Source organism: Hibiscus syriacus, unplaced genomic scaffold (assembly GCF_006381635.1).
Source record: "Hibiscus syriacus cultivar Baekdansim isolate YM2019G1 unplaced genomic scaffold, ASM638163v2 tig00110044_pilon, whole genome shotgun sequence".
In the NCBI taxonomy this organism is placed as follows: Eukaryota; Viridiplantae; Streptophyta; class Magnoliopsida; order Malvales; family Malvaceae; genus Hibiscus; species Hibiscus syriacus.
The window spans coordinates 749549-767202 of NW_024062574.1; the positions used below are offsets into that span (position 1 = coordinate 749549).

At 34.2% G+C, this 17654-nt stretch overlaps 1 protein-coding gene across 1 annotated transcript; it reads left to right on the top strand.

The window, feature by feature from the left end:
• The first annotated feature begins 3721 nt into the window (after positions 1-3721).
• Positions 3722-10009, top strand: LOC120213751 (LRR receptor-like serine/threonine-protein kinase FEI 1). The gene is made up of 14 exons (XM_039211808.1): positions 3722-3848; positions 4972-5211; positions 5555-5690; positions 5794-5865; positions 5978-6049; positions 6704-6775; positions 6879-6950; positions 7065-7136; positions 7334-7428; positions 7615-7782; positions 7891-8223; positions 8481-8726; positions 8951-9084; positions 9504-10009. Exons 2-14 carry the CDS (start codon positions 5115-5117, stop codon positions 9720-9722), a joined length of 1788 nt encoding a protein of 595 aa, XP_039067739.1. The 5' UTR covers positions 3722-3848; positions 4972-5114; the 3' UTR covers positions 9723-10009.
• The last annotated feature ends 7645 nt before the right edge of the window (positions 10010-17654 follow it).

A 17654-nucleotide genomic window follows, 5' to 3' on the forward strand; every position in this document is an offset into this window, starting at 1 on the left:
TTAGTACTTAAATTTTCATTTTTTTCAAAATAATACCAAACATTTAGTTTTCATTTCATTTTAGTACTACTATTAAAAATTTAAAGTGTTTAGTATCTAAACTATCAGTTTTGGTCTGTTTAGTACTTAAAATATCAGTTTTGATCCATTTTAGTACCTAAATAAACTTTCAATTTTTTAAAAACTTAATATTAAATTTTGAATAGGTACTAAAAATGAAAAAAACTAAAGTTTTCAACAGATGTGTACTAAAATAAAATAAAAACTAAATTTTAGCTATAGCTTAAAAAAATTAAAAGTTTAGGTACTAAAATAGATCAAAATTGATAATTTAGGTATTAAATGTATAATTTATCCATTAATAATTATTATTATTGTTGTTTACCTTTTTGAATTTTCCATTTTTATCCCCATTTTCCTTTTTAATGGTTCACTCAGATTCTGATCTATCATATTAATCAAACATATCAAATTATATTTTTTGGTTGGAGATGTTTGTTTCTAACCACCATAGTCCTTTTTTCCTGTTCATGAAAAACAAAAATACATCAATTTTGTGGGTTATATTTTTTTATGAATTTTATTTTATAATTTAAAGAAGTGGTGGTGGTCGGTCCATCAAAATTTGAAAAGATGTTTTTGGCAATCTCGTAGTCATTGGCATATCATATCATACCAACATGCAACAATATGTCAATGAATCAAATCGATTTGGGTTTGAGTATTGTTAAATTTGATCCGATTCAAAAACATAAATTTGAATTTGATTTAATTTGAAAAGTGTAAATTTGATTTCGACTCGACTTAGAAACTCACGAGTTCGAAATTTAGGTAAAGTATACAAATTGTCTTCTAACTATGGTATATCGTTTTATTGAGTCTTTTGACTATTAAAAGTTACAAAATAGTTCATTGACTATAGGTAGTTGTTTCGTTGAGTTTTTCGACTATTAAAAGTTACAAAACGGTAACTTAACTGTTCATCATGTTCCAAACTTATCATTTTCATTAAAAAAATTAACGGTCTTCTAAGTTTGACGTTAATATGTTGATTGAGATATGATAGTTGCTTGAGATTATGAAATCAAATTTTATCATGTCTCTGTCAGCAAGTTAATGTACATCTCAGACTGTAGTCAAACTTTTAACGAAAAATGACGAATTTGAAACATAATGAATAGTCGGTGACCATTTTGTAACTTTTGATAGTCAAGGGACCCATAAAGTAACTCCATATAGTCGGAGGATCATTTTTTAATTTTAAATAGTTAGGGGACCTAATAAAGTAATATCATATAGTCATGAGACTATTTATGTACTTTACCCTTAAAATTTTCAAGCTCGAATCAAACTTAAAATAAAAAAGTGTAGCTCGACTTAACTCGAAAGCACAAACTTAAATTTTTCAAGCTAACTCAAAATAAAAAATTGAAACTTAACTCGAGCTCGAAAAAACTTGAACTTTAAATATTCTCAAACTTAGCTCGATTGAAGCTTAATCTTAAACTCGATCTAAAACCTTAAGTACATGAAAGTTTATATTGTATTTAAAAAAGGTACACAAATGATCCCTCACTATAGAGTGTTATTTTATTAAGTCCATCGACTATTAAAAGTTACAAAATTATCCTTTGACTATAGAGCATTGCTTTGTTGAGTTCCTCAGTTATTAAAAGTTATAAAATGGTCACCATACTATTCATTATATTATAAACTTATCTCTTTTTTTGTTAAAAATTGATAGTATTATGAGTTGAACGTTAATCTACTGACTATGATATAATAAAATTTGATTTTACAATCTCAAATCATCATATCTCAGTCATTATATCAACGTCAACAATTGTTAATTTTTAACGGAAAAATATGAGTTTGGGGCATAATGAATAGTCAAGTGACCATTTTGTAATTTTTAATAGTCAAATGACTTAATAAAGCAACACTTTATAATCATAGGATAATTTTGTAACTTTTAATAGCCAAGGAACTTAATAAAATAATATTATATAGTCAGTGGATCATTTGTGTACTTTACTCTTAAAAATAACATATAAATGTTAATATTATTAATAATTTAATTTTAAAAAAAATTAATATATTATTCTTTAAAGTTGCTTACGAGTTTTTCGAGTCGAATATCAAGTAGTTCGCTTCTACTAGTTAAGAATTCCAGTCGAGTTCTAACTCGAATCAAATCTATTTAACTCGAGAATCAACCAAATTTTAATTAAATCGATCTTAAGTAACTCGTGATTTGTCCCGTATCATTTGTAACCTTAAACGTCTCGGCCCCGATTGATAACCAAGTATTGTTGTTCACTCAATTTAACCCGATCCATTACCATTTGGAGACGATGCAAACAGTCACACCTGAACATAGTCTCCATCGAGCATAGAATATTAATTGACCTTTATTTCAAGTGTGTAAAAGGCTACTTGGATTCTTCCATCTTATTATAAAATTTTAGACAGTGAAGATATTACAAGGACATGAAGCATGAAACAATAGGAAGATTGTAAAATTTTATTAACATCTATAAATCTTGGATAGTAATAATCAAACTGTTGATTTATATTTTATAAATTTGTTTTTTCTATTTTTTTTAAAAAAACTCTAAAAAATGTGCTTTTATTTTACGTGACACATCTAATTAATGAATAAATGTTATTTCAAAAGTTAATAAAAACATTATATGACATTATTTTGTTGAGTTTTCCGATAATAGGACATTGCTTTTGTTAAGACCCTCGATAAATTATAAAATGGTTTTCAGGGTGTTATTTTGTTGAGTCATCTGATAACAGGGCGTTGCTTTGCTAAGTCATCCAACTATTAAAAGTTATAAAATATTCACCGACTATAAGGTATTATTTTGTCGAGTCCTCAACTATTAAAAGTTACAAAATGATTACTCAGATATTCATATGATCCAAATTTGTTATTTACCATTTTAAAAAAGCGACGATCATCCGAGTTGGAGGTCAACATGTTGATTGAGATATAATAAAATTATATTTTAATTGTATCTACTGGCATCACTATTACTTTCAAGTACTAGCTCTACAACATAATGTTTCAAGAGCTGACTCGATGACATAAATATAAACAGAAGTTCCATCCACAAAATATAAGCTCAAACGATTATGAGATCATATTTTATCATATCTCAATCAATATATTGACATCCAACTCAAACGGCCGTCAATTTTTAACGAAAAAAATGAGTTCGAAACATATGAATAATCGGATGACCAGTTTGTAACTTTTAATAGTAAGAGGACTCAACAAAGAAATATTATATAATTAGAAGATTATTTTATAATTTTTAATAGTTGAAAGACTCAATAAAGGAACACCATGTAATAGGAGGACCATTTTTTTAGTTTACCAAAAAACACAATTACATAACAGTGGAGTTTTTATACGATTTGATCACGAGGGAGTGATCAAGACTCCACTTTAACTCCATCGGTCATATCGGTTCACACAGTCAGTTCTACAAAGGAGTAAGCGTCGGCTGACACGTACGGAAGGTCACACTCGCACGTGCGAAACCACCTCGACCTTCCCACTTTCCTTGTATTCCCAAGCATCAAATTCTTTATCGCTCGCTCGCACACTTTTTTTTCCCACAGCGTAAAGAGGAAAAAAAAAAAACTCTCCACTCCACAATCACACATATTATTCACACTCCAAAAAAAAAAAAAAAAAAAAAATCTGGTACTCATTGCTGTCTCTATACAATAACAAAGTAGCACCGAATCATTCTCATTTCTCCAGCTCTTTGTTTTGTTCGTTTTCTTCTTTACAGCTCATTGCCTGCTGCAGATCGAAATCAATCTCAAAGGTATTTCTCAAATTCTCTCTTATTTTCCTTAAAAATTTAGCTTTGTTTTATGCTACAGGTTTCAGGTTGTTTACTGTACGCTGTTCTACGCTGGAATCTTTACTTCGTTTTAGCTCAATTTCTTCCAGAATGCTTAAAATATGATTAGCTTAAGTCGAGGTGCAGATTCTAGGAATCTCAATTTCGTTGTTATCTACATTGATTTCGTCCAGCTTTGATTTAGGCGTTCCTTTTGTTTCCCCCTCCTCGGTTTCTGTTAAGAAATTCCTGTCACTTAATCGATGTAATTGTTTTCTTTTTTATATGTATGTTTTTTTCCTCAGCTTTATCAAATTTCAGAGGCAGTTAGTTTAGTTTCAACTTCAGAAAACTGAATTTAGCTGTGTAGTATAGATTGGAGAGGATTGTTCTTAGATTAACCACTTCTGTTGTATTTCAATTTAGTATCTTTAATATTAAATTGAGATTTGAAAATATATCTTGTAGACGAAACTGCTAAGCTCTTATTATATTAGATGGCAGAAGCAATGCAACAAAAAAGCCTTGGATCAGAATTTTTTTTATAAGATGGGTTCTATTTCTTTAAAATGACTCTAAAGTCTAATACTGATAGTTCTTTTAAATATCTGCTGCCATCTGCGGTTTGTTTCTGAGTGTTATTTTTTAATAAAATTACTTCATTGTACTGACTGGTTCATTCATGAAGGTTCATGTCACACAATGTACGGCACTGGATTAAGCAGCTCTTTTAGTCGTCCATCATAGATATCAAAACCTGCAATTGTTTTCTACATGAATTAACTTCTTATTCCTTTCTAGATTCAATATCTAGCCATTATTGGATGTGATTAATGTGTAAGACATTGGTGTGCTACGTTGTCTTTTGCTTCTTTGAGAGGGTTCTTTGATTTATCTGTTCTTTAAACAGAAAATAAATAATAATATTAGTTTTCCCCTTTTAGAGGGGGATTTCTGGTTAGTTTCTCTTTATGTATTTGTGCAGTGTGTGGAAGGGTATTGTTAGCGATTTGCATTGGATTCAAGATCAATCTACACAATATCATTTCTATTTCATATTTTGTATTATTTCTAATTCTTCTCTTTCTTCTATGTTTCTTGGCAGGAATATTATTTTTCTTTCTTCCATGGCTGCCAAATGGCAAGCAATATAGATCAGATAAACCATATGTTACAACAAGGACCGATTCTTGAGCTTGGTGTCTCAGATGTTTTTTAGTATCTATATTATGCTTGTTCAGTGCCATTATGGGCATATGTTTGATAAAATGTCAATGGCCATGGCTGCTTCACACACTATTCTTTATTTTCCTAATAAACAGAAACAGAGCTATCAGTCCTGATGGTAGGTGATATATATGTTATATCAGATAATTATAGCCTTTCGTCATCTTTTCCTCTCATCATTTTAAAAAGGATCCATAATGATTTCCTTATGTATCATATTTGGTTGGAATATATTGGTTAATTTGTCTCACCAAGGAAATTGAAAGTTTCCACCTTTTAGAATTATGGTGATATATTTACTTTTAGCCTTCATCATTCTTTTCTTTCCTTTTTTGTTAATGTCTTCTAGATTGTAGCTTTGATGATACTGACTTTTTTTTTCTGGTTTTAGAATCTTTAGCTAGCTGGTTTTTAAGTGCCTTTCTGACTATAGTAAGTGAAGTGATTTTCTTGATATGCAGGAGAGGCACTTCTAAGTTTTCGGATAGCAATTGTTAGTTCGGATGGTATATTTTATCATTGGAGACCAGAGGATTCTGATCCATGCAAATGGAAAGGGGTGAAATGTGATAGTAAAACTAAGAGAGTGACAACTTTGTGAGTTTTGAAGATCATGTCCAAATATATCTTGTGTTTTTACAACTTCTTCTTAACGGCAGTGTGGTTTAATGTATTCTTTTTCCCTATATTTTCTCACCAGGAGTCTTACCAATCATAAACTGAGTGGTCCTATATCACCTGACCTTGGGAAGTTGGATCACTTGAGATATTTGTATGTATTATGGACTACCTTGTTTTGCATCTTCATTGACGCATGATGTGCAGACTATATTCAAAGATTATTTGTTGCAGCTGATATTTTCTGTAATTGTCATGTGAATCAGAGTGCTTGATAACAATAACTTTTATGGGACAATTCCTTCAGAGCTTGTTAATTGCACAGAGCTGCAAGGAATGTAAGTATCATTGCCAACATGTGGATTCCGTGATCTTGTGCTTCTTTGCACTCAAAAAGTCTTGTTGTCTATCTATAGATTTTTCTTGCAAATGATTGAGAATTATATTGATCTTCATTTGGTCCTATTGTTCTTATATGTATATACATTGGATATTATAATTTTCAAGCAATCCTTTTTGTCTATTTGTGCAAAGGCCAAGGGGGGAAGTGAACCCCTTGGCCTTTGCTCGTCATTGGGTGGGTACTACTACGACTTGGGCAATCACCAGACCAAGTGATATGTTTTGGGAGCTGGGCTTGGCTAAGTGAGCAACCTCCTATATTGGTCCTTTTCCTGATATTATATCCACCTTGGATTTTCTCAAATCTGGTCGTTCTTCATATGAAGAGGAAAAGAAAATGACTCAGAAGTAACGTTTCCTGTTGCTTTTTATTAGTGTTGCCTAAATACTACCTGAATGTATTTGATATTTGAAGTTTTGTATTTATTTTATGAAACAATGATATTGTGGTGTACAACTAGTTTGTTGTAAATACGAAGTATCACTTATGTCTTTCAAGAGTATTTACATTAGATTTGGTACTGATAAGTTTACTTTGTAATTGCCTGCCTTAGTTCTTTTATTTTACTGTAATATGTTCTTTTCTACAGATACTTGCAGGGTAATTACTTAAGTGGATTAATTCCAAGTGAATTGGGGAACTTATCTTCACTTCAGTATTTGTAAGCTAAGCTGTTTCTTTTGCTAATAAATGTGGGCTAGAATGGTAAAGGGCAGTGTGTTGGGAATGATTAATGATGCTTACAGTGTTTTTCAAAACTGCAGGGATATCTCAAGCAACTCTCTTAGTGGACCTATCCCTCCTTCAATTGGGATGCTAGATAAGCTCGTTACATTGTTAGTTCACTTGCTTCAAAATTGTTTAGCTTCTAAAAATGGGTATTTGCTGAGTTTACTTTATGATTTATTGAATATGAACTGATCTTTGTTGATCATATTGAATTCCTAAAGCAATGTGTCCAACAATTTTCTGGTTGGCCCTATTCCATCACAAGGAGTTTTCAGCAGCTATACTGTAAGCTCGTAAGTATAAATTTTTTCTACCTTGTTCAATAAATTGTTATTTATGTGCGATGTTGGCAAATTGTAATTCAGAAGGGTTCCAGGAAGTGTTATACGTGATACATTTATTCTACACCTTTAGAATCTTCATCTTCTGGAAAGTCAAAGAAGATTGCTGTACTATTATTAGGCTAAACAGTTCAACATCTTTCTGGCAGTTTTGTTGGGAATCGTGATTTATGTGGAAGGCAAATCAATGTATCATGCAAAAATGACAATGGAGGAGCTACAACAAATTCCGGATCTGTATCAGGTAAGCTGTATACATTTAGAAGGTATAACTCTTTATTTTTGATGCTCTTTTCAGTGTTAAAAATATGGATATGAAGAATTTTCTCCATCAAATCTGAATTCCTCACAAGTTTCTCACCTTTGTTCTTGTAACTATTGTTTTCTTTTGGAGGTCATTTTGGTAAGTATTTCAATCTTTTTCTTGCAGCTCAAACTCAAGGTAGCAAAAAGAAATACTCTGGAAGACTTCTCATTAGTGCATCAGCAACTGTGGGTGCACTACTTTTGGTGGCACTTATGTGTTTCTGGGGTTGCTTCCTATATAAGAAGTTTGGTAAAAATGAGGGAAGAACTCTGGCCATGGACGTCAGTGGAGGTGTTCTTTTAAATTGATCTTCAATTTTGGAAAATTTAGCTGTTTTCAGTTTTCATGTTTACTCTCTAAAATTCGAACATCTTTATTGATATGACATTGTTTCTTCAGGGGCATCTATTGTTATGTTTCATGGAGACTTGCCATACTCATCTAAAGACATCATTAAGAAATTAGAAACTTTGAACGAGGAGCACATTATAGGTACTGGGGGGTTTGGGACAGTGTACAAACTTGCAATGGATGATGGAAATGTGTTTGCTTTGAAACGAATTGTGAAGTTGAATGAGGGATTTGATCGTTTTTTTGAAAGAGAGCTTGAAATTCTTGGAAGCATAAAACATCGATATCTTGTAAACTTGAGAGGATACTGTAATTCACCAACATCGAAGCTGTTAATCTATGATTTCCTAGCTGGTGGTAGCCTTGATGAAACTCTTCATGGTGAGGCTCCCTTAACCATTTTTATTCAAAAGCAGTTCATTTTTTCGCATAAAGATGAACTGCACATTTTCCTTTGTTTAACTGAACCATAAGATTCAAAAAAGTGAACGGCATTGCATTTTTCATGGATTTATTGACTGATCTTGAACTTAAAACATCTCTATTTGTTTTCGCCCGTTGGTTGGAAGTCCTACATATTTGTTGCATGGATCAAATTCTTTATTTGTGGAGATGATGTTTTGTGATTCGTTTAACAGAATGGTCTGAGCGGTTGGATTGGGAAACACGCTTGAACATTATTATGGGAGCAGCAAAAGGAATGGCCTATTTACACCATGATTGTTCTCCTAGGATCATACACCGTGACATAAAGTCCAGCAACATTTTACTTGATAGCAGTTTGGAGGCTCGAGTATCAGACTTTGGACTCGCCAAACTGTTGGAGGATGAAGAATCTCATATTACTACCATTGTTGCGGGAACTTTTGGTTATTTGGCTCCAGGTATGCAGTTGCAATATTGGCGTACTAACTGTAGAGCCTGTAGCTATCTTTAAGCTTGAATTATAAAGGAGATAAATTCAGTTTTAGTGCTAGCATATTTTGAGATTCTTTCCGATAATGTTGACTTAATTCGGCAATCACATCTTGCTGATAAATTGGACTTTTAAAGGAATAAATCGTTTGATAAATTACAAAACATACTCTGTTTATTCTTCCTTCAACAGAGTACATGGCAAGTGGAAGAGCAACTGAAAAGACGGATGTCTACAGTTTTGGAGTCTTGGTGCTTGAAGTCTTAAGTGGAAAGAGACCCACTGATGCATCATTCATTGAAAAGGGCCTCAACATCGTTGGCTGGGTATGTCTCACTTTTCCAGTAAAGTTTTTTTTTCCCAGTATTCCTTTTCTTTTTCGAAAAATGTTGGACATCTGTAAATAGAAAGGTATAGGGGTATGACACCTGGAAAAAAACCAGAACGGCCTGTGTATGAAGAATAGTTGTTGGTGGAGGCTTGATGCTGGCATATGGAAATTCAACATAACAAGTCTCACGCGTTTCGGACATCGGAATCATTTGCATTTTGCCTTGCTCTTTTTACTAATTTCTACTTGCAATAAATGCAAATGACAACATTTGGCTCATTAATAGATCCATGTATCTCTCAACTCTAAGACTCGGGTTGAAGTTATCCTCCCAGAACTGAAAAAGATGTGTAATCGAGAATATTTGTGTGTGTAGTGCTATCCATTTTGACTGGTTTGTTCTGTTTTATGCAGTTAAATTTCTTGATTACGGAGAATAGGCAACGAGAGATTGTAGATCCAGATTGTGTGGGGATGCAGCAAGAAAGCCTCGATGCCTTGCTCTCAGTTGCCATCCGGTGTGTTTGTTCAACCCCAGAGGATAGACCCACCATGCACCGGGTGGTGCAATTGCTCGAATCTGAGGTTATGACCCCATACCCGAGTGATTTTTACGATTCCGGCTCTGATTGAATAGTCAAAGCGAAAAACAAAGACTCGCATGGTTCACATGCACGCTTGTTTGTTATAAAGTAGTCCAATGAAGAAAACAAGCACCAAATGAGGGGGGCCGAAATCGGCAGCAGCGGCTTTCACTTGTTCATTTCATTAAATTTTTTACGCAGATGGAATTTGGAAGGTACATTTGAACCTCAATCTGAGCTGTTGAATGGATGTGGATTTTAGGTGCATATTTGTCCTTCGTTTGGCATGGGTGAACCTTTGGCGTTAGCCATTTTATTCATTCTAGTTTTGCTTTTTTTTTTTTATCAAAGTCAGTATTGTTTATGCCATTTTTGTAAGATAAATCTTCATTGTTTCGGTAGTAAGTCACTTCTTTCAACTAATAACAGCAATTTATTTTATTAAATAAACAAAGAAAAATACATTAAAATTATAATCCCACAAACAAAAGTTTATCAAATATGATTCAAATTTGAGGTAAATCATTAAGATAACTAAATAAACTTAAAAACCTATAATATGCGAAAAATAATAAAAAATTAAAGAAATGAAAAATAGACCAGGGGAACGAGGAGAAGACTGAGTAGAAGAGTACAAGGTTATGGTAAAGTATGACCTACGACAATATTTCTCTATGCAATCAGGAGGAATTTAGGATTTTTTTTTCGACAATGGCAACTAAATTTTATTAATAATAGAAGGAATCAAAATTACAACGTATCAAAATATAAAGAGAAATTTAGAGATAATAGTAACCAAAATACTCATACACAAGTAAAATATTAAACCTAAAGATAAAAAAAACAAAAAAAACATTCCATTGAGAATGATGATCAACATCAAAACCCAAAAATCTTCGTAAAAACCCTAAATCCAATAGTCTCTGTTGACACAGTGATAAAGAAGGGTGAGCGAATTAAACAATTTGACAGGCTACTTCGCTACACAATCTTTTACCAAAAGACAGATTTGACCATACATGACCACCGACAAACCAATCAGAAAATAAATGCCGTGATGATTTTTGTGCGAGAACCAAAACGATGGCAGAGGTATGCGAAAAACGAACCAAAAACTATAAGGATCATGCTGTTGCAGAAGACGACTATCGGATAGCAAAATCGCAACTGATAATTTGAGAAAATAAAAATGAAGATAAAGAAGACACAAATTTTACGTGGAAAACCCCTAAATAATATAGGGTAAAAACCACGGGAAAGGTAGAAGAATTTCACTATGAGAAAATAGGAATTACAACTTCTCTCGATCTAACAAGGAGTAAACAATAACAATTCTCTCTTGATAAAAAGGAGAAAACAACTCTCAAGAAAACTCTCTAAATTCTCTAGTATTGGGAGAAAGCTAGAATGATTTGGGATGGTTTTGAAGCTAAATGAGTTAGGGTATTTATAGTTGAAGCTTAAGGACTAATCTTATAAATATCCTAAAGTACAATGACTAAATATGTAATTATCCCATTACCCAATTTCAACATTTTCAGCTTCTTTTTTATAATTTCCATTCGGTGGAAATTTGTTTTCAACTTTCGGTGCAAGTTGTTTCACCGAAAACTAAATTTCAACAATCTCCCACTTGGAGATTTGATTGGAACAATCATATCTTCACACCATTATTTCTACCTTGTACCATCATGTTGTTTACGTCTCTGACAGGCCACAAAAGGATCGACACCAAGTAAATTTATCAGCATTGATCGCATTCATCATGAAATCTGCTATGTTGTTTTTGGTATGGATCTTCTGCATATCTATCGCCCATTCTTCCACCTTTTCACGAATGAAATGGTACTGAACTCGTATGTGTTTTGTTCTTGAATGAAATGTTGGATTCCTTGCTAGATGCAAGGCGCTTTGACTATCACAAAAAAAGAGACATACTCTTGATTGTGCCCAAGCTCCTCCAATAACATCTTCAACCAGATTGTTTCTTTACTGGCTTGTATAGCTGCTACATATTCTGCCTCTATTGTGGATGTAGCCACAACTAACTGCAATTTTGAAACCCAGCTTACAGCTCCATCAACAACTTTGAACACATATCTTGTTGTAGATTTGCTTTTATCCAAATCCTCTGCATAGTCAGAATCGACATACCCATTGATAAGTAAGTTTGATCCTCTGTAACATAATGCAACATTTGAGATCTCTTTGATGTATCTCATGATCCTCTTTACTGTATTCCAATGCTCTTTGCCTGGATTCTCCATGTACCAACTAACCACTCCCACTGCTTGTGCAATGTCTGGTCTTGTGCATATCATAGCGAACATTAAACTTCCCACTGCCGATGCATACGTCACTCGAGACATCTCTATCATCTCTTCTTCATTGCTAGGACTCATACAGGAGGATAATTTGAAGTTAATAGGAAGAGGGGTGGAAATTGGCTTACAATCTTGCATGTTGAATCGTGACAAGATCTTCTTCAAGTAATTCTTTTATAAAAGCCAAATCTTCCTATTACTTCTGTCTCAGTGAATTTGCATCCCTAGAATCTGGTTTGCTGATCCCAAGTCCTTCATTTCAAATTCCCTAGCCAGTTGTGCCTTCAATTCTTCAATATGATCTTTTTTGGGTCCTGCAACCAACATGTCATCCACATACAACAACAATATAACAAAATCGTTATCACCAAACCTCTTGAAATAAGCACAAGGGTCTGCATTAAGTCTGTTGTATCCAAGACACATAATGAAGGAATCAAATCTCTTATACCAACACCTCAGCGCCTGCTTTAGACCGTACAAATATTTGTTCAACCTACAAACCAAGTTTTTCTTTTCTTTTTCTTCAAAACCTTCAGGCTGGAGCATGTAAATTTCTTCTTCAAGATTTCCATGAAGAAAAGCTGTTTTAACATCTAGCTGCTCTATATGTAAGTTCAATGTAGCACACATTGCCAAGACTACTCGATATGTTGTTAGTCGAACGATAGGAGAAAAGATTTCATTAAAATCAATACCTTTTTTTAGCATATCCTTTGACCACCTGACAACTGTCGTTTTCGATGTCAAAATAATTCCTTATTCTCAATCAATAAATTAAGGAAATGCGTAGCAAGGAGAAGTAAGGGTCGATTCCACAGGGACTTAGAAAATTATAAATTTCTGTCTGAATTATTTATGCCAAGCGTGAAACAGTAAAAATGGGGGGATTTTAGTAAAAGATAATAAAGTGATTAAATAAAAGTAATTAAAGTAAAAATAAGAAGATGAAGATTGTGAATAAATACGATAAAAGTAGCCTCAAGCTTTGCTTTGATTCAATTTCCTTTAGATCATCGAATAAGATTTTCTCTTCGGGATTCACGTCGGTTACTTTGTCTACAAGGGCTATCCTTGTGACTCTATCTTGTATACCGAATACCCAAGGCAATCTTTGATTCCGGCTTCGGTAATTGATTCTAACAACATCTATTGTCGTAGATCAAATACCGTTTAAGTTCGTGGCGACCGACTCGGATTGTTGTTTCTATAACCGTCAATTCCGATCTCAATTCCCTCTTGGCGAAGTTATCTCGCCAAGTGTGTTCCCAGGAAGTCGAATTACTTTCTATAAGCCGAATCTTCCTCCCATACGTTTAATCACAACAACTTCTTGACCAAAGTCAATCTTCGATTTTTGAAAACTGTTTTGATTTTGAAAAAATAAGCGCAGAGATTGAGAGAGAGATTCCGAAGATATTAAGGAACCGTTTCAATTCTCCCGTTGGAATTGAATCATCGCGACAGCTCTCGGATTATAAAAAGTTTAGCTAAGCATGACAAAAGTCATACTTAGCATAAAAATAAAACTTGAAAATAAAGAAAAATAAAAAGAACTTGAAAAGGAAAAGAGAAAACTTTTATAAAAACTAGAGAGAAAAGAAGAATGTATTCTGAATGATGAGTTTAGGCTTACCCCAAGTGGGTATTTATAGCCTCTCAAAGCCTAAAGGATAAACAAAGAAAATAATAAAATAATACAAAAGATAATTGTTTTTAAATTTAAATTCAAACTTAAACTAGTCTCCTAATGCAACTCTGTTCGTCAATCTTCCAGAAGGCGTGCAGACGAAGTCTCCTAGAAATCGCCGCTGACTGGACCTTTTAGAAACTGCCATGTCAGACCGTGTCATGCCCAGAGTCGTGCCCATGTCTCCAGCCGTGACCAAATAATAAAAAAAATTACAGAATTCGCCCGTTTTATCACCAATTCTGGAAAGTAAGGACCTGCACGAAAATAGACATAACACAACCAAATCAGCAGCAATAACTTCACAAAATCGAAGAAATAACGAACATATATTAACGATTCTGAACACTCATCAAATTCCCCCTCACTTATCTCATGCTTGTCCTCAAGTATGATTAACCAAATCAGTCAAAAACTTCATTAAACGTTCTTTGTCAAGTTTCATATTCAAGGAAGCAAGGTAGAGACCACAATAACTATTGAAGTCAAGAAATCAATCAACTGAACATCACCAATTGAAACAAGTCAAGTGCAATTGTAATATCCATTCATTCATAAATCTCAATGCTCATAACTCAATACCTTACCGGGATTCACTCAAATCACTCAATGTGTTTGGGGTAAAGAAACGCTCAATGTCAGAATCGACACGATATTACCATAAGCCTGCAAGTAAATCAAATCTCCACTACTAATAAGAACAAGATGCATAAATCAAAGGGTCTTTTATTGGTTGTAACGTGGCTTAGGTAAAGGTGGGGAAAAGGCTAAATATATGGCTAAAATTCAAGGCAATGAACTAACAAATAATAATCTCAACTCCATCAAAACATTAAGCACAACAAGATAAAAAGACGACATATCAAACAACAATTTTCTCGTCGAAATGCATTTTTTCTTTTTCACACTTTTGTTGTTTTGTTTTCCATTTTTTTCTTTCATGTCTTTTTTTTTCGAACAGTTTTTTTTTCGAACTGCTATTTTGTTTTCAACATTTTTTTTGTGATGGAGAATACAATGGTAAAATTATTCACTTGCCCTGAAAAAGGTAGAAAAGAGGGATAAAATAAAAAGGCTCAGGTTTATGAATATGGTGGAAACAAAGAAATGGAAATAGGCTCAAAAGTGGTTAACTAAGGGAAAATATGCATGGGTAGGCTATTTAGTGGGGAAACGGAATGGTTAATCCTAAGGTGCCCAAATCATTTTTAAGCATCATGTTCATGTGTAATCTCGACAATATTTAACATGCAGGTTCTAGAATGCCAATGTCAAATTCGACACACTCAATCAAACAAAATGAGAGCGAAAATGATATGCTCGTAAAGGCTCAAATCTCACCAAATTGTTTTCATGCATTGAGCTAATCACATTTCAACCAAAAAAATCATGGAATATCACAAAAATACCAACTTATCACAATCCATGCTATCCATTATCAAGAATATCATAACCTAAATAATCATGTGTTCCCAAACAAGCATAGCATTCCAAAAATTTTCACCAAGACAAAGACAATCAATGAAATTTCCGACAAATTCAACTAACACATACTAGATTCAAAGCATAAAGATAAGCGAAATGAAATTCAATCCTACACTCTACTCCCCCTCACTTAAAGCGTTTTGCCTCAAAACGAAAAAAAAAATAAAGTGCAAGAGAAGGAACAGAGTACTCCCCGGATTTACTGTCGACCGGTCTCCTTAGAAGTGTGCTAACGTGCACCGTTACATGCTCCTAGGGGTAGAATTTGGCATTGTTCGGATGATAATCTCTCAATTCTTCGTTGTTTAAGTTTAAAATTCCTGCAAAATTAAATAGAATATGCTTAATCGGAAAAAAAATAATAAAAGAAAAAATAAAAATAAAAATATAACGGAATTAAAAACAATGGGTTGCCTCCCATGAAGCGCTTTATTTAACGTCATTAGCTTGACGACCTGGTTCAAACTACAGGTTTCGTGACAAATACTTCCGCTTCATTCGCTTTCTCCAACTAAGAAATTCCTTATGAGAAATTTGAAAATTCTCACAAAGATTTCTTCGGATATTTCCCAATTTTAAAAACTTGTCCAGAAGAATGGCCGTCAAAATATTTTTTTTTTACCAAAAAATGATTTCTTCAAACGACTCCTTGATGATTTCGACTTAATTTTTGGTGTATGCAAAAAGGAAGGTAAATCTTTAGTTTTTAAAGGAGTTGAGATCAAATTTGAATCAACAACTGAAATATTTTTCAACTCCCTTATGTCGTCTTTTTTATCATCTGATTCCTTGCATAAATCGTCAACAAAGTTAGATTCATCATCAACAAGTTCAAAAATGCCAACAAAATTAATACTATGAACGTTATCCGGATATCTCATTGCTTTATAGACATCAAATTTTAAGATCTCACCGTCGAACTCTATAGTAAGAATACCGCTTTGAACATCAATCTTTGCATTTGTAGTGCTCAGAAAAGGACGACCGAGGAGGATTTCAGAACCAATGTTGCTACGATCATTTTCCATATCAATCACATAAAAATCAGCAGGGAAAATTAAGTTTTCTACCTCCACTAGAACATTTTCTATGAGTCCTTCAGGATAAATTATTGATTTGTCGGCTAGCTGAAGTGTAACTCTCGTCTCCTTCAAAGGCTTGGTGGAAATTAAATTATAGACGGAGAGAGGCATTACATTGATAGAGGCACCTAGATCGCACATAACTCGCTTGATTTTAACCTCACCAATTTTACAAGGTATTGAAAACATACCTTGGTCTTTATACTTCGGTGGAAGAGGTCGTTGGAAAACTACTGAGACGTTCGCGCCTAAATCCACTTTCTCGACCCCGATAAGCTTCCTTTTAGTCGTACAGAGATCCTTCAGAAACCGACAATACCTTGGAACTTTCCGGATAACTTCGAGGAGAGGTATGTTAACTTCTACCTTCCGAAGTACGTCTAATATTTCATTTTCCTCAACTTTTTTATCCTTTTTAACTAACCTTAATGGAAAAGGCGGTGGCACATCGTAAGGAGATGGCTTCGGATCGTCCGTTTGTTCTTCATCGTTCTCTTTCTGGGATTCTGCGTCAACTGCTTCTTCTTCACTTTGGGAGTTCGAATCTTCTTCTTTCTTCCGGGATCTTGCGCTTACCTCCTTAGGGTCTGATTGTTCAACAATTGTAACGCTTCGGAGGGTGATGGTGCTAACATTCTCTATTGGATTCGGTTCAGTTTGTGATGGTAGCCTCCTTTGTGACTCTAATCTCCCCACGGTTTGAGCCAGTTGGCTCAATTGCTTGTCCATCTCTTGGAAGTGGGTTTCAGTTCGAGTCTGGAATTTCTCCTGGGATAGTGCTAACCTCTCGACAATCAATTCTAATGATGACTTCTGCGGCTGTTGTTGTGGTGAAGGTCTCGCTTGATAGCCTTGATTCGGTCTCGGGTTCTGCGCATAACTGAAGTTCGGGTGATCCCTCCATGCTGGGTTGTATGTATTACCGTAAGGATTATAAGCTTTTTGGGGAGGTCCCGAGAAGTTTCCGACTACGTTGACTTGAGTTGTTGTATCGTCTTGAATCAGTGGACAACCGTCTGTTGGATGATCAGGTAGTGCACATATTCCACATAATCGATTTTGTCATGTCTTTCCTGCAACAAGAGAGTTTACGACTTCAGTTAACTTATCTATTTTACTTTCCAAGGAAGATGAACTTATCTCATGAACCCTTCGAGAAGGTTCATTATTTGCGCGGAACTGTTGGGAATTTGCAGCCATCGTCGATATTAAGTCTCTAGCCTCGGTAGGAGTCATATTCACCAAGGCTCCACCGCTAGCAACATCGATCATCTTCATTTCCAGGGGAGATAATCCTTCATAGAAGTATTGAAGGAGTGTTTGTTCGGTTAACCCATGTTGTGGGCAACTAGAACATAACTTCTTAAAACGCTCCCAGTAGTCGTAAAGTGACTCTCCAT

What these genes read in the sequence shown, in the direction of transcription:
- LOC120213751 (XM_039211808.1), top strand. Translation starts at nt 5,115, where the DNA reads ATGGGCATATGTTTGATAAAATGTCAATGGCCATGGCTGCTTCACACA. An exon ending in TTATCTTCACTTCAGTATTT is followed by an intron (nt 6,776 to 6,878) that starts GTAAGCTAAGCT and finishes TCAAAACTGCAG; the next exon opens with GGATATCTCAAGCAACTCTC. An exon ending in GCCTCAACATCGTTGGCTGG is followed by an intron (nt 9,085 to 9,503) that starts GTATGTCTCACT and finishes TGTTTTATGCAG; the next exon opens with TTAAATTTCTTGATTACGGA.